At 42.6% G+C, this 27,228-nt stretch overlaps 6 protein-coding genes across 9 annotated transcripts; 3 read left to right on the forward strand and 3 right to left on the reverse strand.

Moving 5' to 3' along the window:
• Positions 1-44: 44 nt before the first annotated feature.
• wfikkn1 (WAP, follistatin/kazal, immunoglobulin, kunitz and netrin domain containing 1) lies at positions 45-1,873 on the reverse strand. The gene is made up of 2 exons (XM_072463610.1): positions 1,628-1,873; positions 45-1,550 (listed from the first exon to the last, which is right to left on the reverse strand). Exons 1-2 carry the CDS (start codon positions 1,871-1,873, stop codon positions 45-47), a joined length of 1,752 nt encoding a protein of 583 aa, XP_072319711.1.
• A 1,852-nt stretch (positions 1,874-3,725) lies between these two features.
• On the reverse strand, positions 3,726-7,262 carry LOC140377844 (ras-related protein Rab-40C-like). The gene is made up of 6 exons (XM_072463452.1): positions 7,005-7,262; positions 6,864-6,924; positions 6,721-6,781; positions 6,454-6,531; positions 6,142-6,364; positions 3,726-4,693 (listed from the first exon to the last, which is right to left on the reverse strand). The coding sequence occupies exons 1-6, from the start codon at positions 7,156-7,158 to the stop codon at positions 4,398-4,400; spliced, it is 873 nt and encodes a 290-aa protein (XP_072319553.1). The 5' UTR covers positions 7,159-7,262; the 3' UTR covers positions 3,726-4,397.
• Positions 7,263-7,933: 671 nt separating this feature from the next.
• zp3c (zona pellucida glycoprotein 3c) lies at positions 7,934-9,832 on the forward strand. The gene is made up of 8 exons (XM_072463611.1): positions 7,934-8,453; positions 8,520-8,626; positions 8,693-8,796; positions 8,957-9,131; positions 9,194-9,317; positions 9,391-9,479; positions 9,560-9,636; positions 9,702-9,832. Exons 1-8 carry the CDS (start codon positions 7,950-7,952, stop codon positions 9,830-9,832), a joined length of 1,311 nt encoding a protein of 436 aa, XP_072319712.1. The 5' UTR covers positions 7,934-7,949.
• A 382-nt stretch (positions 9,833-10,214) lies between these two features.
• Positions 10,215-11,937, reverse strand: LOC140377621 (inositol 1,4,5-trisphosphate receptor-interacting protein-like). Its single transcript, XM_072463100.1, has one exon. It carries the CDS (start codon positions 11,928-11,930, stop codon positions 10,230-10,232), a length of 1,701 nt encoding a protein of 566 aa, XP_072319201.1. The 5' UTR covers positions 11,931-11,937; the 3' UTR covers positions 10,215-10,229.
• Positions 11,938-17,463: 5,526 nt separating this feature from the next.
• calhm1b (calcium homeostasis modulator 1b) lies at positions 17,464-19,939 on the forward strand. Its single transcript, XM_072463092.1, has 2 exons — positions 17,464-18,044; positions 19,290-19,939. Exons 1-2 carry the CDS (start codon positions 17,490-17,492, stop codon positions 19,794-19,796), a joined length of 1,062 nt encoding a protein of 353 aa, XP_072319193.1. The 5' UTR covers positions 17,464-17,489; the 3' UTR covers positions 19,797-19,939.
• Positions 19,940-20,931: 992 nt separating this feature from the next.
• Positions 20,932-27,163, forward strand: LOC140377658 (RING finger protein 122). Of its 4 annotated transcripts, none has more exons than XM_072463137.1 (7): positions 20,935-21,643; positions 21,830-22,214; positions 23,943-24,093; positions 24,841-24,883; positions 25,351-25,392; positions 25,677-25,759; positions 26,315-27,163. In XM_072463137.1, the coding sequence occupies exons 2-7, from the start codon at positions 22,190-22,192 to the stop codon at positions 26,433-26,435; spliced, it is 465 nt and encodes a 154-aa protein (XP_072319238.1). In that variant the 5' UTR covers positions 20,935-21,643; positions 21,830-22,189; the 3' UTR covers positions 26,436-27,163. The 4 variants fall into 4 exon arrangements, with proteins under 4 accessions (XP_072319240.1, XP_072319241.1, XP_072319238.1 ...); XM_072463138.1 differs by having other exon boundaries at positions 20,935-21,134; positions 21,218-22,214; XM_072463139.1 differs by lacking the exon at positions 21,830-22,214 and having other exon boundaries at positions 20,932-21,134.
• The last annotated feature ends 65 nt before the right edge of the window (positions 27,164-27,228 follow it).

Here is a 27,228-nt window from a genome sequence, read left to right on the forward strand (position 1 = left end):
GGCATTTGCAAAATAATCACAATATCCAATCCATTCTAATCCTATTAACAGCCCTTTTTGACAACTACTTCTCGCAGCCTCTTAAGTCTGCGTTCTGTTATTGTTTTGACGTAGCTGTCTGACTGGATGATTGCCATGCCGTCCTGCACAACACCCATGACCAACAAAGGGGTTTCCTCCATTGTAATGTTTGGACATGGACAGCTCCAATCTATCTTTGCAATCGTTACTTCAAGATGTTTTGTGTTAAAAAAAGTTAAACCCATTTTTTCATCTCTTAGAACTTCTTCCAAACTAAATCGGGCCAACCCAGAGTCTAGATCCTCTACCAACTCTGTGAGACGTCCCACTATGGCAAAGTCACTTCGACACAAGCTGGGCACCATTTTCCCTTTCACCCGACAAGTCTTACAAGGTTTCTTTTTCCGCTGAGGGCAGTTTGCTTCACACTCTTTCTTGGATTGAAAGTTGTTGGCATTTCCATGACATCCACCATAGACAAAGGCCTGGCACTCCTTCATGATGGCATTCCAGGCCCATCGTGCCTCCCAAGATTTACAGGAACCTTGGACCGCAGGCAGGGAGCATATGCCCATCCCTTCTCGCTGGCAAGAGGCCTTGCACTCTTCGTAGGTCTCAAACCTATTGCGACTGTCTTCACAACCCCCATTGTTAAAGGCCAGACAGTTTCCTAATTTGCTGTCATAGTACCAGTCCACATGGCGCTCCCCACTGCACACCCGCTGGTCCACTTCAGCCAAACAGTCAGCCGGAGAGAAGGGACGACCCATGGGCATTTCAGGGTCTTCAGAGAAATCATCCTCTGCTCTGCGTATAACTGAGAGTGGGTAGTCTGCACGAAGCACTCCTGCAGAATTCCTTGCAATACAGGTGTAGATCCCTGTATCCCACACCTGAGCATTGTAAATGACGAGCTGTCCAATGTTAGTGATGACCACATTACCATACATTTGGTCCGGCCTCATGACCAGCCGCTCCCGTCGCTCAGTCTGCTTCTCCCATGTCACGTCAGGCCTGGGGATGCCTACTACATCACAGTGGAAGCTGACTGTGCCTCCCACATAAATGGACTGATGGTGTGGATTGGAGAAGAGGGTGGGGGGCAAGGGGTCCTCTTGTGAGGAGGTTGGAGTAGGATGGGCTGTTGTGTCCTGGGGCAGTGGACTGGTGTGAGGTCCAGCCAGATAGAAACGACAGGCCACCACAGTCAAAGTGACTCCCCGGATGCAGGCCTCTGCATCCATGTAGCAGCGGTTGAAATAAGTGAGTCCATCAGAGGCACAAGTAAAGTTTGGCTCCTTTTCACAGCGGTCCCGACACTTACAGATGGGCTGCCCGTCCCAGATATCACAGGTGGCACCCTGCTGGCTGCAGATGAAGCCATCACAGGTTGCTGTGGAGTTACTTTCACTTGAATTTCCAGCGCTTTGCCCGCCGGGCTGAGCTTGAGTTCCGTCAGAAAACCGTGCAGCCACACAGCTGTTCAGACCACACACGTTGGTGCAGCATTTTTCGAAGTCGGCACAGTCCTGCACAGGATGCACAAAACATGTTAAGACACAGGGACAGCATAAAATATACGATCTATTTAAAACGAATGGCTCACCTCGTCCACGTTGCACTCCCTTTCGCAGGTGCTTTGCGCATCAACCCAAAGATTAGAATTAAGTTTGTTTGGACAAAGTCCCTCGTGAGCAACTTTGTATTCTACCAAATCTGCCTGGCCTAGACCCGGATATTTTAAAATCAAAATGATAAGAAAATATATTCGCAGCCATCGTAATCTCTTCTCATACTTTTGAACGACTTCTTGGAGTTTTACCGGTTTTGTTAGTTTGTTAGTTTTTTTCATTGTTGCCTTCTTGAAAGATCCGTTCTCTTATGAAACCCATAACTTGGTTCTGGGGAAAAAAGAAGAAAAAAAAAACCACAACGTTGTAATATAGAGCCCAACTTCAGCGTAATGGATCAAATCGTCTGTAGTGCGCACAGAGAATGTGAGTCCAGTCGAGGTCTCGCGCCTGCCGCGTGCAGGAGCTCTAATTGAATAGATTACAAAACACAGGTGCTTTAGATAATTGTTATGTCCCAAACTGGTTCCTGTGGTTTGGCTCCTCTCTGGGCTGCAGACTGGAGCGAGAGTCCACAATGAGAGCGAGGGGCGCAACAGCAGCCTTTCACTGAATGAAAGGGCAGCCCTCTAACTGACCGCCCCCATGCCCGGCCAGAGGCTGAAACTTTGACGAAGCGGCACCGTGCACTCGGCAACTGGACAAACATAGTAAAAACATCAAAAGAAAAGGCGCGCCAGTTGTACACAGCCGCCCCACAACTGCGCGTCCAGGTGAAAACATCACTTCTAATGTCCAGAGCCACTACACAGATGCAAGATACACGTTTGAAGGGTCATATGGTGCTTTTCTTTCTTTAAAAATAAATACAATATTTTTTAAAAGACACTGTGTACGGGGATATCTCATTACAGAATGCCTAGTTCCTCAAGAATGTAAAACTGACCAGGAACGAGTAGCACTTGTTAAAGTCACCGCGGGGCGTGTCGAAACACGTCTTACAAAATGTTGTTTACGCCTTTCTTGTCTAGACGTCGCTCCTTTACCACGTCCCTTAGTCCCCTAGTCCCTTAGTCACACGTAGCTCGGAGATGCCGCGGTCAGGTGGGAACACATAAAGTACCACATTTTCAATAGTGTGCAAAACTTCATTGTCCCGACGCTGCTTTGAGGCGATGAGAATCCGCTCCCACATCTTTTCATTGGAAGTGACCTCACAACCTTTAAATGACTTTTGACCGAGCTGCATTCATGCGTCCCGGGTGTCCAAAAGTGCCCAAAGCCCAGAGAGAAACTAATCAATTCAGCACCCCCACTGGTACTAACCCGCACCGGACAGGACAAAGACAACACAGCTCTTCTACAATTCCCACGGTGACCTTGATGGAAGTTCAGATCAAAATATGAAAAACGAAGATGTAGTTTTGCTCTTTATTGTGGTGCCTTGCGTAAGACAATTTAAAATGAGGACAGCTGTCTGCTCCTGTTTTAATTTTAGGCCTTTTTTGGGCCCATTACTGGTACATAATCAGAGGTTATAAGTAGACGACAAACTGAGGCAATGTAAGCAGTTATAACATTGTGAATATGTTTTATCATAAACATATCAAAGTGTAGTCATAAGGTTCCTTTTGAAAAAAAAAAAAAGAGATGTTTCATGCAAAGGCCATTCTCAATCTGCGGAACTAGTCTGAGAACTAGATATTTATCCTACTGATATTAGCCCATTATCTGGAAGTGCCACCCAGTGGGTTGGGCTTACGCAGCACAGAGGATAAATATCTAGTTCTCACACCAGGTAAAGAGATTTAGAATGAACAAAACGTCTTGTTTGTTTTTTTCAAAACAGTGTGTAGATGACCACACTTGAATCTTTTTCAATGATGGAACACTTGAAGAACCCTGTTGGCCCCTGTCCAGGGTGAACCTAAGGCCAGGTCAGTGGGATAGGCTCCAGTCACCCGCAGCACCTAACGGGAACAAGCGGTAGAAAATGAATAGAAGAAAGAACGAAGAAGGAGGGTCTACACCAATATGCTTCACAAGTTATTTCAATTTTGGTATATTGTGGAAAAGACTAGAAGCAGCAATAAAAGCAAATATATATAATAACACTTGATTGTACAATAATAGTTGACTTTCTTTACCATACCATTTTAATCCCATCTATAACCTCAGGTCACTTACAAGATGAGTATAAAGTTACATTCATAAATACAAAATGTACATATCTTGAATAATAAGTATACAAGCACTCACTCACTGTCCAAGCACCCATCAAACACAAAAAGGTCATGTAAAATGTTGCCCTAATTAATGTGGGATGCAAAGTATGTATACTATTGAATATTAAGTTTTCCGGATGATCCTTCAGACTGGAATGCATTATTTATACAGATCATTTTCAAGAATCAAAGAAGAAATCACAATTTCACTTTTGTTACGCTTAGAATAAAAAAAACTCTGAATTCCTATCAAAAAGTAAACATTTTCCCATACCACAAGACAATGATCCCACACAAAATACATTCCACCAGCATATACATATATACAATAAAAAGCTAGCTTGTCCTTCCATGTAGTGTTATCACACAGGTTTCCCACCCAGAGACATCAGATCTGATCACAGGGGCCTCTTTATAGAGACTACGAGCAAAAAAGGCATCCACAAGATGGCACCAGCGAGCTGAACACTGTCATACAGGCGGCTGCTAATGTTTCTGGCTCTTGCCTGGTGGCCTTTTAAGGGCTACAACAATAATGCTGTTGATACGGACCAAATAAAGACTATGTATGTGTGTTTGCCTATGAAATCTTGCAATTTCCCTTGGATGATGAAGAAGAGTTCTTTGGTGGACTCTGTGGAGGTCTGAAAGATTTGGAGCGTTTTAAACTGTTGCCTTTGCTTGAACTGCCCCCTGATGATGCGCTGTTGGCCACAGAGTAAGAGCGTCCATGCATCATGACTGCATTCATGCCATTGGCCATTGAGAAGGACTTCAGGTGGGATTTGATCGCCACAGGGAGAGGCAGCTTATCTATGAGATGCACCGGTGTACATGACACAATAGAGCGGCAGCACAGATCTTGAAGGCTGAAAACTGCAAAACAAAGACATGAAAACAATTAGGCAGGCATGGGTCTTATGGGTGTTTGTGAACTCAAGCAGGCTCAAGACTCATTTTTAGACAATACAAGTAAAACAATGAAGAATATATTACAACTATGTATGAGCAATGCTTTATATACTGTAAATATGTATGCATTTTGAATTTTTATTTTTTAACCTTTATTCATTCATGTAGGTTACTTGAGAACCACTTCTCAATCAACCTCTCTGGATGTTATAATTAGAACCGGGAACAAACAAAGACCATAGAGTGAAAAAAATATATATGGTTCCAACCCATTCCAATTTACAATGACCAGGTGTAAGTACTGCATTCAAAAACACACACAAAAATTGTAATTTTAAGTCCAAGTACAAATAAAAAACACAAGGGATTTTTGAGTCACACACCTTTGTGTTATGATGCAAGTTTGAGGACTTTTTACCATTCAAAAGAAATTTTAGTTTTGAGTTATGAATTAGGTATTGAAAGGCCTGTGAAATAGATTTTTACTTAATTTGACCAAGAAGTTTTATTCCTGCTCCTTTTTGAGCAACTGTGCAAATTAACATGCTTTTTTGGTCTTGTATTTGAGGCTACATCGACTGTCAACAAGGAAGACCAATGTAAAAGATGAAGCTAAAGAGAAGAATTTATTAAAAAAAACATGTTTTTTCATTTAAATGTGCACATTTTGCATTTTCAGGTAATTACTGCATGGTCAGTGTCATAAAAAACTCTTCTCTCAGCACATGGCATGCTCATGAGTAGGTGTATACTTCAGAAAACATTTATTTGAGAAGTTGACAACTATTTCAATAATCTCCCTTATTATTAATTGCAATGGGCCTAATTTCTCAAAAATACAACACCTATAATGTATCCATCCATAACAGATATACTGATACAAGTTGTCAAACTTGAGAACTGCACGGTGAAAGTGGGTTGGACTGAGGCCACTATCAGACTTCACTCGAGTTGCTCTTGAGCGCTTGCCTGATCAGCCATTCCCGACACGTTTAGACAGACTACTTTACAAAACCGTGAGGGTCTGGGATCCAACCCAGTCGCTCCAATTTCCAAAGGGACCATGGTGGCTTACGAGGAAAGAATAAGAATAACACAGACTGAGAAACGTTACCCACTTCTGCCGAGTCAACAAGCGACGCACTAAACTCGGAACATTCAGAACAAAATCTATGACTTCATTTAGCTCAGATTTACAGAGATTTCTTCCACATTTGAGAGACACGTGACAAATTACCGTTTCTTTGGCGCCCCCCAATGGTCCAAATCCAGACCCTTCCACATTTTAACATAATGTGGGAGGGACTGGCTGGTCGGCAGGAGTCACCTTGAGACCAACGGCAGACCTGACCAGCGCTAGTGTGAAAACAACCATACAAATTATAACACAGTAATTGTAATAATGGGCTCACCTCTGTTAGGTTTCCAGAATTTCTCCATCCCATGCCTCATAAGCACTATCCGTGAAAGTTCTGTGAAGGACTCGATGACGTTGAAATTACACAGTGGACTGACCTCAAAAAAGGTCATACTGTTCTTTTCGGCATAGGCTCGAGCCTGCTCTGTTGGAACTTGGCGTTTGAAAGCCAGATGGAGGCGGTTCCCTACCAGAATCCTTGGTACACCGGGGGCATGCTGATGGACAAAGAAGAAGAACCAAACTTAGGCTAAGGGTTGAACAAGAACACTATTCTAAGTTTTTAAAAATAGAATTACATAATTACTTCATCAATTTCCCGGATCCATCGGTCAATGCCACCAAAAGACCATTCGTTTGTGATATCATACACAAGCAGAATTCCCTATGTTAAAAGCACAAATGTTAACAGGTTTATAGCTTGTTTAAGGATTTTCAATCTTATCTAGAATATGATCACAATCCTCTCTCAGGAGACATGGTCCCCAATCCAGATAGTCTAACCGCATCACAAAATCAAGCGGTCATAAAGAAGTCATCTGTAACTCGGGCAATGGGAAGCAATTCAACTCACTTGTGCCCCACGGGAGTATGATCTAAAAATGGTGCAGAATCTTCCTTGCCCAGATGTATCCCTGAGAAGTAAATTCACTCCATTAAATCAGTTTATAATGACCTTTTGGCAAACAATAACATTAGGCTTAAGTAGATACTCACCAGAGCTCTAATTTTACTCGTCTTCCATCAAGCAGGATGGTGGTGGTTTTGTAATCTATACCTGGGAATGAAATTACATAACTGTTGGGCATTTTTTTGCAGACATATTGTGGGAATCTGGTGATAAAAAACTGTACATACCGCTGCTGTAGGCATATGGCGATTCCACAGATCCATCTTGTAAACTGTCCAGGATTTCACCTTTGCCAACATCGCTGTCTCCCACCAATAAGAACTTCAGGAGATAATCGTAGCTCTTGACAGGACTACTTTGAGTCCCCATGATCCCACGCATTGGATCCAATTTTCTGAGAGCTCTGACAGCTCAATATAGACGCGCAAATGTGTACAAAATCTCCCAACAAATGCTTAAACTGGGTGAGGCTGATGTTAGCTACACACTCACTACTAACTATTATCTTAACTTATTGTGAATATCTACAGTTAAAATGTCACTATTTTGATCCAATCACAATAATTATAATATACATAGACAACGAAGCTCGCAATATTTCCATGACAGAAAAAAAAATCTAAACCCCCAGATGCTACTAGCGTACTAATGCTAGCTGTTTGTTTGGCAGGCGGGAGACGCACATCGTGATAGTAACAATGCCGCTATGATAAGACAAAGCAAGTGGCACCATAGTATACGGAATTCATCAGCTAAAAACTTCGCAAAGTATTGATCAGAATATATTCATATGAAAACCATAACTGAGTGAATAAAACCGTTCGTTGTGCGAAGTGTGGTGGTACTTCCTGGTCCTGGCACCCTAAACGACGTAACTTCCGGAAGAAAAAAAATTATATTTCTTATGTTTTACATATATGTATATATAAATCTATATATATATAGAGATATAAATGTATACATTGTTTTTTCATTTTAAAAGATGTGTAAAGTTTTTTGCATCATACACAAATACTTCGTCCAGTCACTAGATACGTCACTACTATGTCTTATCGGATTGGTTGTATTTGATTAGGATTTGCAACAGCTGTCAACTGCATGCCTCAAATTAAATAAAAGGTTTGACTTGACTTTTGGACGCAGGGTTTTTTTTTTACTAACAGGTTCAGAGAATGTCTTTCTGTCTTGCCAGAATTTTAGTGATAGGTTGTGCTCTTGCTAGTTGTAAAGGGCAAGAATTTAACAAGAATGCAGAAATAGAATGGGACAATATGTCAAAACTGACCAGGAAAGGGTCATCTGAACCATTGCCTAAAGCTTTCAAAAGTCATGTACTGCCTGATTTTAGAATGCTTCCAGACTTTGTTGTAGCGTCCTCAGCCATAGATCAGAAAGACCATTTCAAGCCTGAAACTGGTGTAAGGCCATTGCCGAATTCAGTTATGCCTTTATTGTTTCCTACTAGTACTGTGCCTCCCACAGAGTCCACCCAACCTAAGGTACTTGAAATGCTGTGCCACATTGACAGAATATATGTGAGAATTAGAAGAGATGTCTTTAAGACTTCAGACGCATACAAATATTTAAAATTGGGCTCTTGTGCTGTGAACCAAGCCACTCCAACTCATTATTACTTCCTGTACTTGCTGACGTCAGACTGTGATTTCATCAAAGAGGTTTGTGTGTTTCATTAATTATATTTGTCATATCCATAGTCTGGTCTAAGCATGCATGTTTTTCAGAGCAATGTGGATCATCTGACCATAAAAAATGTTGTTCACTATCTGCCAACCACACCAGTTGTAAGAGACCTGCTTTTTGATGTTCCTGTTCAATGCAACTATCAAAGGTAAGTGCCGTTGGTTATAAGCAAACTTTTACGTCTCTGTACTAGTTGTGACACTATCATTTGCAGGTTACTTCACTCCTACAAGGTTGGTTTACGCCCAAAGCTACTGAGAGGAACTTTGTTTAAATCCCTTAGAAGGAAACGTCCCATTCTACTCGTACCTCAAGATGGCAAGTATTATTGGATAATCTATAAACGATTTGTGGTTTTGGCTATGAAATGTGGGGTGAGAACATGTGTAATGTAAGGTTTTTAACTTTTTTTTTTTATTTATTTATTTATTTTTTTTAAAGGCACACTGAAACTTGTATTCCTACTTTTCCTTTTTAGAATTGGGCAATGTGATGACCAGGCCATATGTCATGGGAGAGGGCGTCTTCTTTGCAGCTAAACTTGCTGATGGCACACCAGCGGCTGCAGATGAAAGGATCTATATCAACAAGTGCTTCATAACGTCCTCCATTGTTCCTTCAAGTCCTAAATACACGATCATAGATAATTACGGGTAAGTGTTTGCAGTCCTGTGGAAGTTCACTTCAGGGGCTTTCATATGCTTTTCTTTAACAGCTGCATGGTGGATGGTAAAAAGTCTGTAGAGTCAAAGTTCCTCACTGGCTCGTCAAAGATGATTCAGAAATTTACAATAAATGCTTTCATTTTAACCGAACTGGCATCTACTTCAGGCACAAAGGTAAACCATATATGGAGGGCCTATGAACAAACGCTGGCAGTGAAATGTTTGACTTTAAAAAAATCTCTTGTAGCAACTCTACATGCACTGTGATGTATCTGTGGGAGCACAACCTCCAAATGATGGTCTCAAGGCTTGCAATTACAATCAAGGCACCCAAATGTGAGTTTTGATGAATAAAAAAAAAAAACTTCAAATTTGGCACATAATTTTTTTTTTTTTTTTTTTTTTTTATAAATTAGGTGGGATGAGTTGTACGGAGATGATACGGTGTGCTCTTGCTGTGACTCCACGTGCTCGCCGCTGCTGCGGAGCAGAGGTAATATTTCCTGTTTTCATATATCAAAAATTTATGTTTTGAACTGACTTTGTATATTTCATCAGCCAAAAGCAAAATGGTCACCAGTCAGCCATGGAAAGTGGACTTTGAGGATGACTTGACGATTAAACCACTTGATGCCAACTTTGGTTTCAAGGAAGACATTACCACGGAGAAAGGATGGGATGACTATTAAATGTGTTGTAGCAATTTAAACAGTCTTGTTTCATTTTGTACTTTATGCACCAAAGTTTATTTTAATTCACATTAACTTTCTCTTACACAGACATGCATAATGGTAAAGGCTGAAATTCAGTGCCCTTTAACAAAAAAACTAACCAGACCTTCTATATTTAAACTAAAAAAAAAATCTTTCCTCTAGGGCAGTCGCTCAGTTTTGAAGTATCACCTCAAATATTTGGATAAAACGAATTATCTGAACCATTAAATCTGGATAAAATTGGGGTTGGATAAAAGTTTGTTTATACCCAAAGGATGACCCCCAAAAAGATATTCCCAGAGGACACTGAGGGCATACCAGAACTGGCTCACTTTGAGAACTGCTCACATGTGTTAATTTTTTTTTTAAACTTCTATTTGGACTGTTCACTGGGTCTCCTTGGCTTGCCTAGGTAATCATTTATTAAAATCTGAGCATTTTTTAGCAATTCTACAAAATGCATCAAAGCATTTTGATGGATACACCTGTGCACCACTAAAGGATGGAAGAGATTCACAGGGTTTGACTTCACTAAATCTGCTGGGAGTTGGACAATCTCTGTAGCTCTAAGATTTCCAATCAGGACATGGATGAGATGCTTTGTTTTTAGGCTGTACATCATGAAGTCCAGTAAGTCTTTTAGTCTATTTGCTAAAAGGGAAGGTCTCCACTCGGACGGTGCCTTGGTCAACAACAGATGCATCAGACCGGTTTTGAAATGCAAATCCTTGAGGGCACTGCTTCCCGTGAACATTGCCTGCTTCTTGTGTAGAAAAAGAGCAATTTGTAGAATTTGAATATGACAGGAGTTGTCAGGCAAAACCTTGGCCATCTGATGCAAGAAAGTATCTTCATATTTGGACAGTGACAGAGACCAGGAAGTGTCCAAGGTTTTTGGAGAACATCTTGTGATGAAGAAATACGACTGACTGTCAAATCTAATAACTGGACTCATGGTGAAATGCATTTTTTCACCACTTCTAAAGCGAACGATCACTGCCCCGGGAATGTTAGAGTTATTAATGCAGACCTCAAACTCGTACTTGAATGCGATAAGTGACCATGCTTGCCTCAACTTGCTCTGGAACCACTTGCCCACTTCTGCTTTTGACAGATATTTCGAACCTTTTTTGCACAACTGTTCTTCAAAATCAACACTTTGCTTAATCGTGTGCCTCTCATTGTGAAGAAGACACACCACATCATCTGCCGCTCCCGAGGTCTGGCATGGGCAGCAATATTGAATTTGTGCATTTTTCCTAAGCTCTATCTGCCCACACATTTGCATATCCAGCAACACATCATCTGCTTTGTTACTGTACGAACAATTAAAAGTATACGGCTCGGGCGGAGTGAGGGGAACGACGACCTGCGCGTCTTCAAAAGCTGCTGTACCTATTGCCATGCTGTCGCCGCAAACATTCTTCATGGATTCGAGTAGATCACCTACAAATCCATCTAAAAACTCCTCTTCTCTATGCTTCTTATTATAGCCTGATTGTACACACTGAGAATAAAACATCTGCAAAGTGGTGCTATCTACGCTCAAATATTCAGCTGCATTTGCCCTTGAGATGGTTTTAGCTCCGTTTGATTCCAGATGGGAATTTCTTCTACATTTCCACAAAAAATGGATGAATGAAACGATTGAGAATGTTTTCCAGATAATCCAAAAGTAATCGCTGTTCAAGATAGATTCTGCGGGGGTTTCTTTACTGTGATTTTGTTTTTCAGTTGATTTCATACTTGGCACAATTTTAGAGTTATTATCTTGGTAAGACCATGTTTCAGTATCTGCTTGACCTCTTGTCGTCGTTAGTGGCAGGTCTGAATTCTCCAAATGAGTCTCCAAAAATAAGGCTTGTGCTGTTTTCTTCTCTTCTTGCAGACTTTGGAAATCACCCGCTGCTATTTCCTGGTTGAGTTTCTGTTCTTCCGTCGACAGCTTCTGCTCACGGTCTTGCATCCCAGACGTCACTAAGGCTTGATCCCAATCAACGACATCGTGGTCACTGTTGGGATACATCAGGAGGCCCAGAGCGACTACGAGCACTTGCAGAAATGTATCTTGCATCTTCGTTGTGATCTGTAAATGCCATTGAACGTTAACAGTAATACAGCCTCATTACCCATGATGCTAAACGTGAAATTACTGTAGGTGTATGCACTTCCTGCTACTTTAACTGTCCAACCACATGTATTAGTTTACATGGAAATCAGCAGAGTTGACTTACCCTAAGATACTGTTTGGATGATGATGGTGATGAATCTTTTTGTCACCGTTTGCCGACAGTGGACACGCTTAAGGTGCAATGGAGGATGCAGCTCTCACACCACTCTGTGAGAGCTTCCTATTTTAGAGGCAGTTGAAGGTTTTCTTTCGTCACCTATTTCCTGCATGTGCTCAGCTGTGACAATTCACTCAGAATTGCCATGGGTTTACTCAGAAGTAGAATGTAATGTAATAGATATGTATGTGGGTTTTTTGAGTGAAATATCACAATTTACATAACAGTGTAGGCAATTGTAGTTCAAAATGAGAAAAGGGCAAGTTTATTGATGAGCTGTGACAGTAATTTGAATATTATAAGATAAGATAAGATATTCCTTTATTGTCCCACATGGGGAAATTTCATTGGTGCAACGCAGGTAGATACAGAGGTAGATACAGAAGAACAGAACAGATAACCCATAGGAAGTCTGAAAAACACTTTCAGCAGAAGATCTCCTATAAATAAATAAAAACTCCCATAGACAAATGAATAAATAAATAAATACCATTGCATGTGATCCCGACAGTAATTGCACATGAATATGTGTCACGACAGCACATAGATTGCACATGAATTTCACAGTAATTGCACATGAATTGCACATGAATTTCAACAGCAATTGCACATATGACAGAATTGCACATCAGTATTAGGTTAGGTCAGTATTGCGAGTGTTCAGTACTAACAGTTTTTGTTATAAAGTCTGACAGCAGCAGGAAGGAAAGACCTACGGAACCTTTCCTTCACACATCGAGGGTGGATCAGTCTCTCACTGAAGCTGCTCTCCAGAGCGGAGAGAGTGTCCTGCAGGGGGTGACACTCATGGTCCAGCATAGATGTGAATCTAGCCAGGACCCTCCTGTCCCCCACCTCCTGCACCGAGTCCAGAGCACAGCCCAGGACGGAGCTGGACTTCTTGATGACTCTGTCCAGCCTCTTCCTCTCCCTCTCTGTGATGCTGCTGCTCCAGCAGGCCACACCGTACAGGAGGGCCGATGCCACCACAGAGTCGTAGAAGGTCTTCAGGAGTAGCCCTGTCACTCCAAAAGACCTGAGTCTCCTCAGGAGGTAGAGCCGACTCTGGCTCTTCCTGTACAGTGCGTCTGTGTTATGAGTCCAGTCCAGTTTGTGGTTCAGATGAACACCCATGTACTTGTATGAGTCCACTCTCTCAATGTCCCGTCCCTGGATGTTCACTGGTGAGGGGGCAGTGGGGTGGCGTCTGCGGAAATCCACCACCATCTCCTTGGTCTTCCCCGCGTTGATGAGGAGGTGGTTCCGCTGACACCAGTCCACAAAGTCCTGCGCCAGTCCTCTGTACTCCGCGTCATCGTCGTCCGTGATGAGTCCGATGATGGCAGAGTCGTCAGAGAACTTCTGCAGGACACAGCTGTCCGTGTCATGTCTGAAGTCTGCAGTGTAAAGGGTGAAGAGAAAGGGCGCGAGGACAGTGCCCTGGGGCGCCCCCACACTGCAGGTCCGAGTGTCAGACACACAGTTCCGGGCTCTCACAAACTGGGGTCGGTCTGTGAGGTAGTCCAGGATCCACTCTGCCAGGTCATACTCCACACCAGCCGTCTCCAGCTTGTCCCTCAGGAGCAGCGGCTGGATGGTGTTGAAGGCGCTGGAAAGATCGAAGAACAGAATCCTCACAGAGCTGCCAGGCTTTTCCAGGTGAGAGAAAGAGCGGTGCAGCAGGGAGATGACGGCGTCCTCCACTCCGATGCCAGACCGATATGCAAACTGCAGCGGGTCCATGGCTGAGCTCACGGTGGAGCGGAGGTGGTCCAGGACTAGCCGCTCCAGTGTCTTCATCAGGTGGGACGTGAGAGCCACTGGCCTGAAGCTGTTGAGGTCTTTGGGGCGCGGTGTCTTAGGCACAGGTACCAGACAGGAGGTCTTCCAGACCTGTGGTACCACCCTCAGCTTCAGGCTCATGTTGAAGACATGCTCCATCACTCCACACAGTTCATCTGCGCAGGACTTAAGGAGCCTGGGGCTGATGCCATCAGGTCCTGCTGCCTTCCTCACTTTAATCCTCTTCAGCTCACTCCTCACCTGTGCTGCTGTGACAGTCAGTGGTTGGCAGGGGGACCGTGTGCTGGGGGGATGGGTGAGTCCAGGCGAAGTGGGGAGCTGATGGTCCGGGGCAGATAAGCGAAGAGATTGTCCAGCTGTGGAAGAGGGAGCATGCAGCTGTGCAGGGGGAGGGGCGGGTGACCGATCAAACCTCAAGAAGTGAGCATTTAAATCATTCACCCACTGTAGATCCCCCTCTGTCTGGGCAGGGGGGATTTTGAAGCCCGAGATGGTTTTCAGGCTCCTCCACACCCCCTGAATGTTCTTCTGCTGCAGCTGCTCCTCCATCCTCCTCTTGTAGCCGGCCTCAGCCTGCCTGATCTTCCTCCTCAGCTCCTTCTGCACAGTCCTCAGCTCCTACTTGTTCCCTGACCTGAAGGCTCTCTTCTTCTCCTTCAACAGAGCCTTCAGTTCACGGTTAATCCATGGCTTGTTGTTTGGAAAACACCGCACCGTCCGGGAGGGAACAATGTTCTCAAAACAGAAGTTGATGTAGTCCGTGATGCACTCTGTGATGGTGTTGATGTCCTCCCCATGTGGGTCATAAAGCTCAGTCCAGACAGTGGTGCTGAAGCAGTCCCTCAGAGCCTCCTCGCTCTCAGCAGACCACATCCTCACCTCACGGGACACCACAGGCTGCCTGCGCACGATGGGTTCATACACAGGCCTCAGATGTACAAGGTTGTGGTCCGAGCTGCCCAGGGGAGGGAGGGGGGAAGAAGAATAAGCCTCCTTGGTGTTGGCAAAAAACAAGTCCAATGTTCTATTCTCTCTGGTGGGGCAGGTAACATACTGGGTGTATGTTGGTAGAACAGAAGAGGGAGAAGCGTGGTTAAAGTCACCAGAGATGAGGAAGAGAGCCTGTGGATGCTGTGTTTGCAGCCTACAAGTGCAGGAGAGCAGTGCTTCACAAGCATCTTCAGCATTGGCAGACGGGGCCACATAGACTGCGATCAAAATCACATGTGAGAACTCCCGGGGCAGATAATATGGCCTCATGCCAATAGCCAATAGTTCAATATCCTTGTTACATAGCTGCTCCTTCACTGTGCAGTGTTCTGGTTTGGACCAGCTCGTGTTCACATACACCGCCAGACCTCCACCTCTTTTCTTCAAGCATTCTCTCGTTCTGTCCGCCCGCAGCAGATGAAAATTGTCCAAACCTACAATAGAGTCTGGCATTTCTGCTGTTAACCAGGTCTCTGTGAAAATCAAGACGCTGCTGTCCCTATAAATCCTCTGGGACCGCATGAGGCTCGCTATTTCCGTCATTTTATTTTGAAGGGACTTCACGTTACCCATGACTACGGCGGGAACCGACTTCCTGTTTGTCCCTCTCTTCTCTCGGAGTTTACGTCCAGCCCGTCTGCCTCGTTGCGTTTTCCTTAGGATGTCCGCCGGGATAACGTGTAGCACTCATTCACTTAAACCTGTTTCAGTCAAGCCACTACTCAAATGACGAGTGATGGGTTGATAATGTATGTGCGGGAAGTAAACACGTTGCACTTTAGCACTTGAACTTTGAACGTGTAATACAATTGGAGCAAATGTAGGCGACTTCTCTCTACAACAAACACTAACGGGTTTGTTCAGCTAAAAGAGAACGAATGGAGCATTTCACTGGGTCAAAACTCTTATAGGGAATAATCTGCCCTTATGACAACCAAATATTAAAGGCTATCTATTGTTTTATGCATATTAAAGTTCTTGTTCTTTAGTATCTGAAGTACAAGTTGTCTTGTTTCTGCACTTTTAACAAGAGCAAATTGCCAGATTATAACGCTGACCTGAACTGAAGATGTTGATGTTATAACTAGTGTGAGTATTATTTGTAATTGCTCTATGAATGGAATTCCAGGAGTCCCTGCTTTTATCCTCTTTTAACTTCCAACTGGTTTGTCAAGCTTTCCCTTAATCAGTCGGTGCAGTTTGGAGTAAAACATTATAAATAGTGGTTTGCTGAAGTGCTTTATCTGTTCCTGAAAGAGATTTACTACCGGTAGTCGCCTCTCACACAACAACTTCAAACAAATGTTCAGCCCAGAGACATTTGAATGGTTTCAGGGTGATTTGCATGTTGAGATTGAGAACACATCTCTAGTCACGCTCACAAATGAAAAATAATCAGATTTAACAATAACAGGTAGGTAAAACAATAATAGTGTATGTTATGTTGTGCTTGGTTTCAGTTTTTGGTCAGTAAAAGTGTGCTTAATAGTATTTTGTTACATCACAATAACAGTGGCAGTGAAGGGAGGGGCCGCTGCAGATGATGTGGTCAGCTTTGAACCTCACAGAGAGTTTGAGAGAAACTCAGGAGTCCAGGCACAATTATCCGCAATAGTTCCAGACATATTACATTAGAAATTATTGAATTTTCTTCACTTCAATATTTTTGATCAACTTAGAGGTAAGTTGTATTTCATGCTGTAGTAATGGATGATAATTTTGTTATTCAATTCAGTAAATTCACATGTAAGAGCAACAAAACAATGAAGATGGCCTATCTGTATAGATTTTATGTTTTACTTGTGAATTGACTGATTAATTGACTGGTGTAAGTTGTTTATCAAGAACAGCATTTGACAAAAACTCCAAAGTCGTTGCCTTCATGCAAATGAAATTATTTTTCTGACCCCTCAGGTCAGCAAAATGACATCGAATGTTGTTATGTAATATTAAATGGACTTCTGTGGGGAAATGTAATGATATTTCATGTGTTAACAAACTGATAACAGAAACAAATCTGGGTAAACCAATTGTTGGGCCATGGCCCTAAAAGCAGCACCCAATGTATACAAAATATATTTTGAATTATTATAAGGCTTTGTACAGATTCTCTAGCCAACCCAAATGCTATTAGGGCTGTAATTTACTAATATTTATAGTTAACTAGTTATTTTATAGTTGAGCAGTTTTGTTTTTTCCCCCGATTAGTCAACTGGTCAAAGGATTATATCTATTGTACATTAAGACTTTTTAAACACATTATCAACCAATTAGAGGTTGACATGTGGTGACTGAGGGCTTTTCCATAACTAGAGAATATTTAGAATAGTGTATTGTTTTGATTTAATTATGCAGCTGTTATAAAGGTCTTTTGTACGTGACAAGTCTGAATACTTCAGATAACGATTACGCTTTCCAAAATATGACTACAATTATTTTGCATTGTCGACTGTAGTAACGATTAATCGATTAATTATGGCAGCCCTACTAACTAATACTATTTATATTACTTCATTGATATTATTTCCTTCAGATTTGTTTCACTTGACAAAATGGATAAGTTCCGGATGATGGTCCAGTTCCTTCAGTCCAACCAGGAGTCCTTCATGAGCGGCATCTGCAGCATCATGGCCCTGGCCAGTGCTCAGATGTACTCAGTCTTTGAGTTCAGCTGCCCCTGCATGCCCGAGTACAACTATGCCTACAGCATGATGCTACTCTTCGTGCCGCCCATATGGTTCTTCCTGCTGGGCTTTGTGATGAACAATAACGTGTCGGTGTTGACGGAGGAGTGGAGGAGGCCCACGGGCAGCCGGAGGAAAGATCCCACCATCCTGCGCTACATGTTCTGCTCCATCACCCAGAGGTCCCTGATCGCGCCCGCGGTCTGGTTTTCTGTCACTCTCATGCACGGCAAGAGTTTCCTTTGCGCGTTTAGCACCAGCCTCGACATCGACAGACTCGGGAACTTCAGCGTGTTCAGGGGGATTTCAGAAGTGGAGCGGGTCAAGTTACTGGCCAGGATCCCGTGCACTGACGATGTATATTTCGCGCAGCACGGCGAAATCAGGATGGTGGCGTCACGGTATATGAAGTGTATTTCACAGGTACACACGTTTTAACTTCTTTTCTATTCATTTAGTCCATTAGGCCTACCATAAATCCCAAAATATTTTAAAGGAAATCTATATTCAAACGGGTGGCCACCTGTTCATCTTTTGGTTGTTCTGTCCTCCCACATAAAATGTGGTTTCTGAAAAAACAATGACATTTCACATTTTTCTTGCAAATATAATAAAGAATTGTTACACCGGTACTAAATTAATATAATAGCCTAATGTGTGTGGCATTAGGCCATTTCTGTCACCTTTCAATATGTGTTTGGAGTAAATCACTAGAATATTATAGTTGACAGATTCCTGGTCTGCTTCGCCATGTTCATGCACAACTTTTACACTTATCTGAGGTGGTCAGTGTCACTCACTCTCTGGACAAACCACATGACCACGTGAAACCAACTCTCACTTCGCAAATTGGCTTGGCACATGAGTCTAGATATAGGCTGTCTCAGAAACACAAATCAAATTAAAAGATTCCACACTAAATGACTCACCAAGGGCATTTCCTCACTTCTGATATCAATTAGTCCACTGGAACTTCCCTAGGCCCTTTTTACCCTTGGGGGTGTTAAGTTAAATCTTGGGCTTTAGTTGGGGTTTCGATCTGTAATTGGTTGCTTTTACTTTTATAAAACTGGCAGAAAGCTACTCCTGTTATTTGTCCCAAGAAATGTAGTCTGTATAACATGGCAGCCGGCCTTAGATGCCTAGTGCACAAAGGTAGACTCTAAAGTAATAATTTACAATTGTAATAGGCATGTAAAGAATCATATTTGAATTATTCAGTGTAATAGTATGTATAGTTCCTAAATCCTTTGGGGAGCAACAGGTTGGAGACCCCGGTATAATATAAGTTACAATAAAGTGCTTATAACATTTTGGTCTTGCTTTTCAATTTTAAACATTTCAACATCCTCTCTGAGCTTAAATTAGAAAACACCTAAACATAATTAGGCCAATCTATGACTACAAGCAACTAGCATACTCAAGTTGGATGGTATTTTTGGCCCCCAGGAGAAAAGCGGAGGCCTGTCTGGGCTTGATCTTATGGTGCCATGTGCTTTGCTTATAGCAAGTCATGACAGAACTAACTGCAAAAATAATGACATATTAACATATCTTTATCAAAGCTCAGGACATAGGCCCATCAGTTGTCTTCCCAACGTCAGCTTATCAACAAGTTTAAAAAGAAGTGTCCATTTTCTCTCTCATGAAGCATTTTGTCCTCTGCAGTTCTGTGGATGGATGCTTCTGCTCATGATGACCTTCACCGCCTTCTTGATCCGGGGTATGCGGCCATGCTTTAACCAGGCTGCTTTCCTCAAGACTAAATATTGGTCCCACTACATCGATATCGAACGCAAGATGTTTGACGACACCTGTAAGGAGCATGCTAAGAGTTTTGCCAAAGTTTGTGTTCACCAGTATTTTGAAAGCATCAGTGGAGAGATGCGCAACTTCCACCAAAACCGCACGTATGGGAGAGATGACGAGGACCAAGAACAGGTGATTGGAGATGAAGAAAAACTGATGGGTATTAGAGCTCAGGAAGACATGAATAAAGTGTTGTGGAATTGGCACACTAGTAAACCAGCGCTGGCTCTGAGAAAGGACAAAATGGACACACAAAGCAATGGAGGAATGAATGGCTATGTAAATGGTGAAGCAAATGGCTTTTTGAATGGACACGCCTCTAATGTGGAGAAGAAAGAATGGGCCGTGTATTACAGCAAGGTTTGAGAGAAAGGACCTGCTGTTTACCTGCCAGGCAAGCACACAGATGGAGCTTACACTATTTATACTTGGTTCAGAGTAAAGGATTATAATACACATCATAGAGAATTCAGAATTTAACAACATTTATTATTTATGGATGTAGGGTAAAACGTGCTGTTGCACTTTGACATCCCTGCACAAAACAAAAATAAGCTGATCGAACGACTTTGATAGTTCAAAATATATTATTTGTATAATGGTTAGCTCCACATTTATTTACTATGTGGAGACACACGGCAAGAGACCTTTGTATTTCCTTGCTTGGTCTTGTTTGACATGTAAGACTTTTTTCAAGAGCTTAACAATCTCAACACAATTCACTTTTTATGGACTGACAAGCAGAAGGACTGATAGTATTCTTTATTATGGAGTAGGCTGTGGTTTTGCTTCCATTTCTGTGCTGTCACTGTGTGCTCACAAGAGGGCGTGCTCTCACTGAAAGCCCATCTTTTCCCATGACAACAATGACAATATAAACATGTATCAGCTGGATTTGAAAACACTCATCTCTGCATGCAGTGTAATAAAGTCTATATGTCCGTGCCTGTGCACAATCCAGCTGTTGCTCTGTATTCAGCAGTCATGTCATTATGGATAGGAGAGGCAAAGGTGGGTGGGGGTGAAATGGCATGAATCCCACTGAAGCCTCTCCCTCTCTCTGAGGATTAGTGGAGCAACACTCCCCTTGACCGTATCACCCAGTAGCCCAGCAGCTGCTCTCGGCTTCAGTGAGTTGGCAGCAGGACCTGCTGGTGTGGGGGTGTTTATTAAGTCTTTTAGTTTTTGATTAAATTTCTCCTTTAAAAAAAAAAAAAGTATATATAATTGTACCTGTCCAACGTTTAGTCCTCCTAGAGCACATTTAAAATAACACAAGCTGCATAAAAAGGCCTATAAGTTCCCTGACTTGTACTACATAGAATGTCTTTGTTTTGGGTGTGAGGACATCAGTCATGCACACTGCTCTGTACCTCGTCTCCCTCTCACATATACATGTGTGTGAGTGTTTGCACAGCAGCACATACACATCAACATGCTTGCAAGCGCCCTATTCGTCCGCGTCTGGCTCATTCTGCCCTCCTTCTGCCTACAGATTGGAGGACAGGGGTAGTGAGGGAGGGCTGAGAGAGAGGAGAGTTGCGAGGCAAAACGGCTGGTCACATGAGCACAGATCTGTTTACAAACCCAGAGCAGAGCAGAGCAAGGGGAGGACAGGAAAAACAGCTAACTGATTTCTCCCTGAGCACCATTATGGACAGAAAGAGAACGAAGGGAAGCCTGCCATGACAAAGCCAGCTGGAGGTGGGAGAGACTGAGCACGACACATGCAGACACACTCATGAACACACACCGCCTTTGTCTCTTCTTTTTTTTCTCAATTGAAGGAGCAGATGGTTAGAGGGAGAGTAGGATCCCCCTCCTCCCTTCTCAAACACACCGAGTGACTGACACACAAACATAGACCTGGAGAACACCAGCGCCAGCTTCAGGATTGTTGTTTTGGACTGCATGGAGCTGTCCTCACTTTGTCAGGCCTTTGAGGGAAGCACATCGTGGGCCTCTTCACTCTGGAGGAATAACCCCTGCAAGATTAGAGGACTGAGGGAGGAGACAGAGGAGACCAGAGGGGGATGAGACGTGAAAATCCCCCGTCAAAAAAGCTGCTTTGATGCGAGACAAAGCACAGACAAATGCCTGATAATTACCATCATTCTACAAGAACTGTCATCTCCAACTGTGATTGTTATTGAGCACAACAAGGGGACAGTATCACACAGTGGACACAAAGAGGCCTGTTTTCTGCTCTAAATGTAAGTATTTCCTGTCACTAAGGATATTGTTTTGTTGTGACATAGAAACTGAGCAAGATTCTGCTGTTGTTGTTGAATGACATACATGCAGCGAGTGAACAAAACAACCACTCTTCAGTCAACAAGATTTCTTTGTCTCTTCCTCTTCTCCATAATGATGATGACATCATTCTCACTGGGATCCAGGAGCACATGAGGTCTCCAGAACTGGTTCAAAACCTCAATCCCAAATCTCCCAATGTTTAATACGGACTAGTTAATCCTAGATTTGGGAATGCTGAGGCTGTAAAGAGTGCTGAGCCAACAAAAAATCCTTCAAAACCACCATCTCCTACTTTTCCAAAGGATTTGTGGAATCAGAAGAAAATCTTAAAAACTTGATGGCTGTTTTATGAAGGGACTGTGAGCCTAACAAAGGAGCAATCCACTTGAGGGTGACTGCATAAGGTTCGGTGTCCGGAGCGGCTGCCCACAAGCTTGGCCTCCATCCAGACTTTCTCCTCACAGAGCCCGAATTTACTGCTGCTGCCCTGGGAGTCAAATTTCATGCAACCATTCCAATGGTGTAACGGTAAGTAAGTAAGTGAATTTCTCTGCTGTCTGCCAAATACACAAGAGCAGTAGCCCACTTGTTTCCCATATTGAGACTTAGTTCCTGTTTATAGTGGATAAAGATCTGCATTATGGATGATTGCTACATTACTGAGAGTGAAGGCCTCTGTTTTGTGTTGTGATGGAGACATTTAAAAGTCTCAGCCAAGGTTGAGTTTGCAAAGTAGCATACATAACATATTAAACTTGTTTTGATCTGTTACGTAGCTTATGCTTAGACCCCCGCAAGTCATTCCTCTGGTGTTATTTCTCCAGCCCCCAGCAGCCATCCTGCCCATGCCCCCCACAGTCAGCAGGCTCTACTCATTCATCCCGTAAAAGACAGACAGATGCTTAGAGGCTGGCAAAGAGCATCCTCGCTGTGAATTAATAGGAGCACGTGTGGCTGTGGAAGTGGGGCTTCCTCTGTCATTGTTTTACCAAATGTCCCTTCTGTCCCCAGAGTTCATGCTGTTTATTATGCCCCGAACCCCTGCCACCTGCAAGACACACGGTCTGCATTAGCCATAGAGCCAGACAGACAGCACAGACACACATCCCCCCATATAACACACACACACAACTAGGGTAGACACACAAGCCTACCCTATAGGGCTGGAGGAACAGATGGTGGTGTGGCGGAAGTTCAGTCTGTCCTCCATGTTTGCCTTGTTCACAGCCAATTAACGCCCATCCAGAAGAGCCGCAATTGCCACCACAATGCGACTCAGAGCCAAACAACAGCCATTACCATTCAAACCGCCACATGAAAATCACTGTCACAAATGAGACAAGAGCAACACAAAGAAGTCAAATTACAGCACAGAAAGATTCCTATGCGGTTATTTAACACGACATAAATTACATAAAACTTTGTGTAAACGTATGCAATTGGTGAGTGTGACAAAACAACCCAGTAATATGTTTAAGTTACTTCTTGTCAGACTTTATCAACAGCAACTTTCATTCCTTCATTCATTCATTCATACCGCTTGTTCCTGTTGGGGTCACGGGTGAATTTTGGGCCTTAGACAGGGCCCAGCTCGCCCCAGGGTTCACACAGAGACACAGAGACACAGACAAACGTTCACTCTCACATTCATTCACCAGGGGCAATTTACAGCGGCTTATTTACCTAACACATACATGTCTTTGGACGGGTGGGAGGAAGCGGAGAACCCGGAGAGAACCCACGTTAACACAGGAAGGACATGCAGACTTCACCCAGAGAGACCAACAGCAACTTATTAATACGATTCTTGGCTTTAGAAGTGCATAGTTGTAAAATAGTAATGTGTTATTTGAACCAAAATTGTAGGCCTTGGCTCTTAGTAATAGTTAAACAATCTCTGAAAAAAAGGAGAGTATTAACATTAGTGAATCAGTTTTACATTTGACAGCATGAAAACAACACTGTAAACACACATTAAACCTGTAATAACACTGTAATAACACTGTAATAACACTGAGTAATAACACCCTTGTACTGTCGGCCTAGAGTTTCATTGTTCTTTTAAGGTGACGGACTGATGTTGTGAAGTAGATTAAGAAATAGATTTAGAAGATTCATTATGTTCATGTTAGCTTGCTCTAAATTAGGTCTAAAACAATGAACAAACAAACGTCATTAAACTGTGATAACCATGAGCTGTAGACTGAGTTTGTCCAAGTTAAAGTTGTGTTTGTGGCTTGTGTGTGCACGTGGCAGGGTGCCTCTGTGGTTTGGGTATTCAGCGCTCTGAACACTACTGCAGCATGACGGACATCTACCACCTCCCGCTCAATGTCTATGTCATTGTGCTGGGCATTGGCCTCTTCGTCTTCATGCTCAGCCTCATCTTCTGCTGCTACCTGTTCAGGTGAGGAGCCGTGACAGGCAGCGTGTGGACATCATGTGTGTGATTTAGGCAGAAGTGAAGCAGACACAGAAAAGTCTTGAGGGAAAACAGGATGTTGAGCAGGAAATGTGGCTGTGTTTTGTGAATGGAAAACAAAGTCGTGCAGCTTCTCTAGATCACAGTTTTAAAAGCACTCTCTAAATTGCCATCTATAAAAGAATGATTTATACATATTGATTTGATTGATTTATTAAGGCTTTCATTTATTTATAAAGTACTGCTGTCTCTGTGAGAAAATTGTATAGGTTAAATTGTATTGATGAGAATGCTGCAGCAACAATAAAGAGTAGGTCACTGGGTCAGAAATGCACTGAGAACAATAGAGGGCAATTCTGTGTCGTGGCACGCTGGAAAAGGGACTACGGTATTTGTATCACAATCCTAACTAGTGCTTATCTGTAGACATTTTCACTATAATACCTGTGTTTAGACACTTAAAAGCTATAGGCAAAATACATTTGATCAACAAATAATACATTTAAAATTGCATTAAGAACAATGGGACAAAAGGGGCAAGGAAGCAAAATATTGACTTATAGGTCTCGCTCAACAGAAATGTCACATAGTGCGTCTTTATAATGACTCATTTGAAATGAATCCAAAAATGACAGCTGAACCTCCACAAACATATCTGGAACTAGAACATAAAACATCTACAAACACTTGAGAGTAATAAAGATGTCTAAATATGCATTCTTTGTGCGTTAGGTTGAAACAACAAGGAACCAGAGAACAGTTCAGCTACAATGAGGTGAGTCCCTTCTCTCTCACTATGGCTCTCCAGGCTGGATATAAATACTATACGTCATGTCACTCTGTTAGTGTGCTAAACCCAATGCTGCTGTTTATAGACGACCTTGACTCTATCTGTGCACTATTACCTGTGCTACAATTTATCTGAGGCAAGTACTATCGAGTGCCAGCGCTCTGCTTGTGCACTGGGATGTGTTTTGGACAAGGTTAATGAACTGTCGTGCTGTAATATTCTGCCAAGGGCTTGGACATCACCCACCGGATTGAGCTATGAATGCAGTTAGATGTTCAAATAAAAAGCAAATTACAAATTGACACTGATCATTTTACTTGAGGACATCAACTGCATTTAAGTGTCCCACCATGCACTATAAATATCTTTCCAAGATAAAGTGGCTGACACATCATTCACGTCACCTCCCACAGCAGTCACTCATGATATTATTTCTCTTGTTTCTCCTCTAGGTGGTGCTAAAGGGAGCAAGTAAGAAATTGAGCCTTCTTGGAGTAAGTCACTGCACTGTATTTTATTTAAGTTTGTGAAAATGGTGCACATAGGTTGTTATTTCTGGTTTCTAAACTAGTCCAATGATTGAACCTCATACATTCAAATTCATCATAACAATTGCAAGTAATAGCAAGTATTTAAGTACTAATGCCACCTGTAAATCTTGCCCTGTAGTTATTTTTATTGAACCTTAATGCCTTGTGATCTGTTCTTATTGAACTTTAATGCCTTTTGTTTCGTGTTGATATCTGGTAATAACAAAATGATTGCTTTTTTCCTCCAGCAAACCTGTGCAGTGTGTCTGGAGGAGTTTAGGACCAGAGATGAACTTGGAGTGTGCCCATGCTCACATGCATTTCACAAGAAGTGAGTACTGAATGAACTAAGGGTGTTACATAGTTTTATTTCCTCCCTCTGGAGTGAATCCATGCCTAATTATAATTGTTAATTTAATCGTTTGCCATTGTCGTGAAGAGTTGCCCACTGTCTTGTGCAGTGTTTTTCAAACTGTGGTACTGTAGTGGAAAATAGGCCATGTCATGTCAAACCTATCTATGCTGTTTTTCTGTGTGCAGATGATAAATGTGAATATAAGAATATGGGTTACTGATAAATGTGGTCAGCAGTACACTTCCTTCATGTGGAGCACAAATTTCTCTGCAGTTCAAATATTTGCTGACTTCAAAGTCCATTTAATCCACATGTTTGTTCTTATTTGGGTTAGTCCTTTTGGAAGTTTGGAACTTTTATAGCAATTGTGTATTTCCATTTTAAACCCGGTTTGGCCCTAGTTTAGCCCTACATTAGGCTGGTTTAGGATAGCATTTGAAAACCACTGGTCCAGGGTGTATCTCATCCAGAGTTGTCATCTAACCTCTGACTTTAATAAGCAGATCCTTAACACTACTTTTGTATTTGCAGGTGCCTCCTTAAATGGCTGGAGATCCGCAGTGTGTGTCCCATGTGTAACAAGCCCATTATGCGGCTCCACACAGACGCTCCGCAGGGGGCTGAGGGACCGTTGGACCCAGAGGAGGTGTGAACTGAACTCTAGAGAGTGCAACATTGCCCTCCTCTGTGGATAATATATACACATTCAGAACTACCGTCAATGAAGAACCATGGTGTATTTGAAGACAGGAATTATTGATGATGGTCCTGCGGCCAGTTTGCTACAGACCTTTGAGCAATATGCCCAGACTGTGGAATTGAGACAGAATGATGCAGTTGGGAAGCGAGTAGATAAATAGGATGTTTTCATGAAAAATAAATGCTCCTAGTTCTACTTCCATGTTGCACGGTTCACAAATATCAAACAAAAAGGAAAGGAGCCACATTTAGAAAAAGCAGGAGAACCATTGCTATTGTCATGGGACGATTAGGACAGAATTGCCAGGGACAACACATCCTGGACAGTCCAATTACAGACGGTACGGATACCTCTAAAATCTCAGGGGTGTTACCAATAAACAGCCAGCACAACCATGTCCTTCTCTCCTTAGCGCTGTGCCACATATTCAGTACTGCCAATGTAGGTGCAACGATCATGCAATCAGAGTCGGCCATAGCCTCCGAACTGACCAAATCAAAGACCAGCGGGATCACAACTAGTAAAACCCAACCCGTAATATTGCAGATTGTGTCCAAAGGCCCTTTCCTTAAAAAGACTGATAGCAAACCTAGTCTTGCCTGTATGTATTGTACGTAAACGTGTCCCTATATATTGTTATTTTGTATTTGTTGCTTTTAAATAAAATGTTACGTATGGTATTGCAATTGTGTTGGGTTCATTCAAAAGGCAATTTAGGGTTTGGTGGATTTTATTTTAATGATTT

The sequence above is a fragment of the Eucyclogobius newberryi genome, unplaced genomic scaffold, assembly GCF_026437365.1.
Source record: "Eucyclogobius newberryi isolate DKJ021-1_F unplaced genomic scaffold, fEucNew1.0.hap1 SCAF_4, whole genome shotgun sequence".
NCBI lineage: Eukaryota > Metazoa > Chordata > Actinopteri > Gobiiformes > Gobiidae > Eucyclogobius > Eucyclogobius newberryi.

Excerpts from the sequence above, each read along its gene's own strand:
- wfikkn1 (XM_072463610.1), bottom strand. The coding sequence starts at position 1,873 with ATGAAAAAAACTAACAAACTAACAAAACCGGTAAAACTCCAAGAAGTC. Across the intron at positions 1,551-1,627 it reads GGGAGTGCAACGTGGACGAG|GACTGTGCCGACTTCGAAAA; the intron begins GTGAGCCATTCG and ends CATCCTGTGCAG.
- LOC140377844 (XM_072463452.1), bottom strand. The coding sequence starts at position 7,158 with ATGCGTGGGATCATGGGGACTCAAAGTAGTCCTGTCAAGAGCTACGAT. Across the intron at positions 6,782-6,863 it reads CGAGTAAAATTAGAGCTCTG|GGATACATCTGGGCAAGGAA; the intron begins GTGAGTATCTAC and ends TTTACTTCTCAG. Across the intron at positions 6,365-6,453 it reads GGATCCGGGAAATTGATGAA|CATGCCCCCGGTGTACCAAG; the intron begins GTAATTATGTAA and ends TTTGTCCATCAG.
- zp3c (XM_072463611.1), top strand. The coding sequence starts at position 7,950 with ATGTCTTTCTGTCTTGCCAGAATTTTAGTGATAGGTTGTGCTCTTGCT. Across the intron at positions 8,454-8,519 it reads ACTGTGATTTCATCAAAGAG|AGCAATGTGGATCATCTGAC; the intron begins GTTTGTGTGTTT and ends CATGTTTTTCAG. Across the intron at positions 9,132-9,193 it reads ACGATCATAGATAATTACGG|CTGCATGGTGGATGGTAAAA; the intron begins GTAAGTGTTTGC and ends TTTCTTTAACAG.
- LOC140377621 (XM_072463100.1), bottom strand. The coding sequence starts at position 11,930 with ATGCAAGATACATTTCTGCAAGTGCTCGTAGTCGCTCTGGGCCTCCTG.
- calhm1b (XM_072463092.1), top strand. The coding sequence starts at position 17,490 with ATGGATAAGTTCCGGATGATGGTCCAGTTCCTTCAGTCCAACCAGGAG. Across the intron at positions 18,045-19,289 it reads ATATGAAGTGTATTTCACAG|TTCTGTGGATGGATGCTTCT; the intron begins GTACACACGTTT and ends TGTCCTCTGCAG.
- LOC140377658 (XM_072463137.1), top strand. The coding sequence starts at position 22,190 with ATGCAACCATTCCAATGGTGTAACG. Across the intron at positions 24,884-25,350 it reads AACAGTTCAGCTACAATGAG|GTGGTGCTAAAGGGAGCAAG; the intron begins GTGAGTCCCTTC and ends TTTCTCCTCTAG. Across the intron at positions 25,760-26,314 it reads TCACATGCATTTCACAAGAA|GTGCCTCCTTAAATGGCTGG; the intron begins GTGAGTACTGAA and ends TTGTATTTGCAG.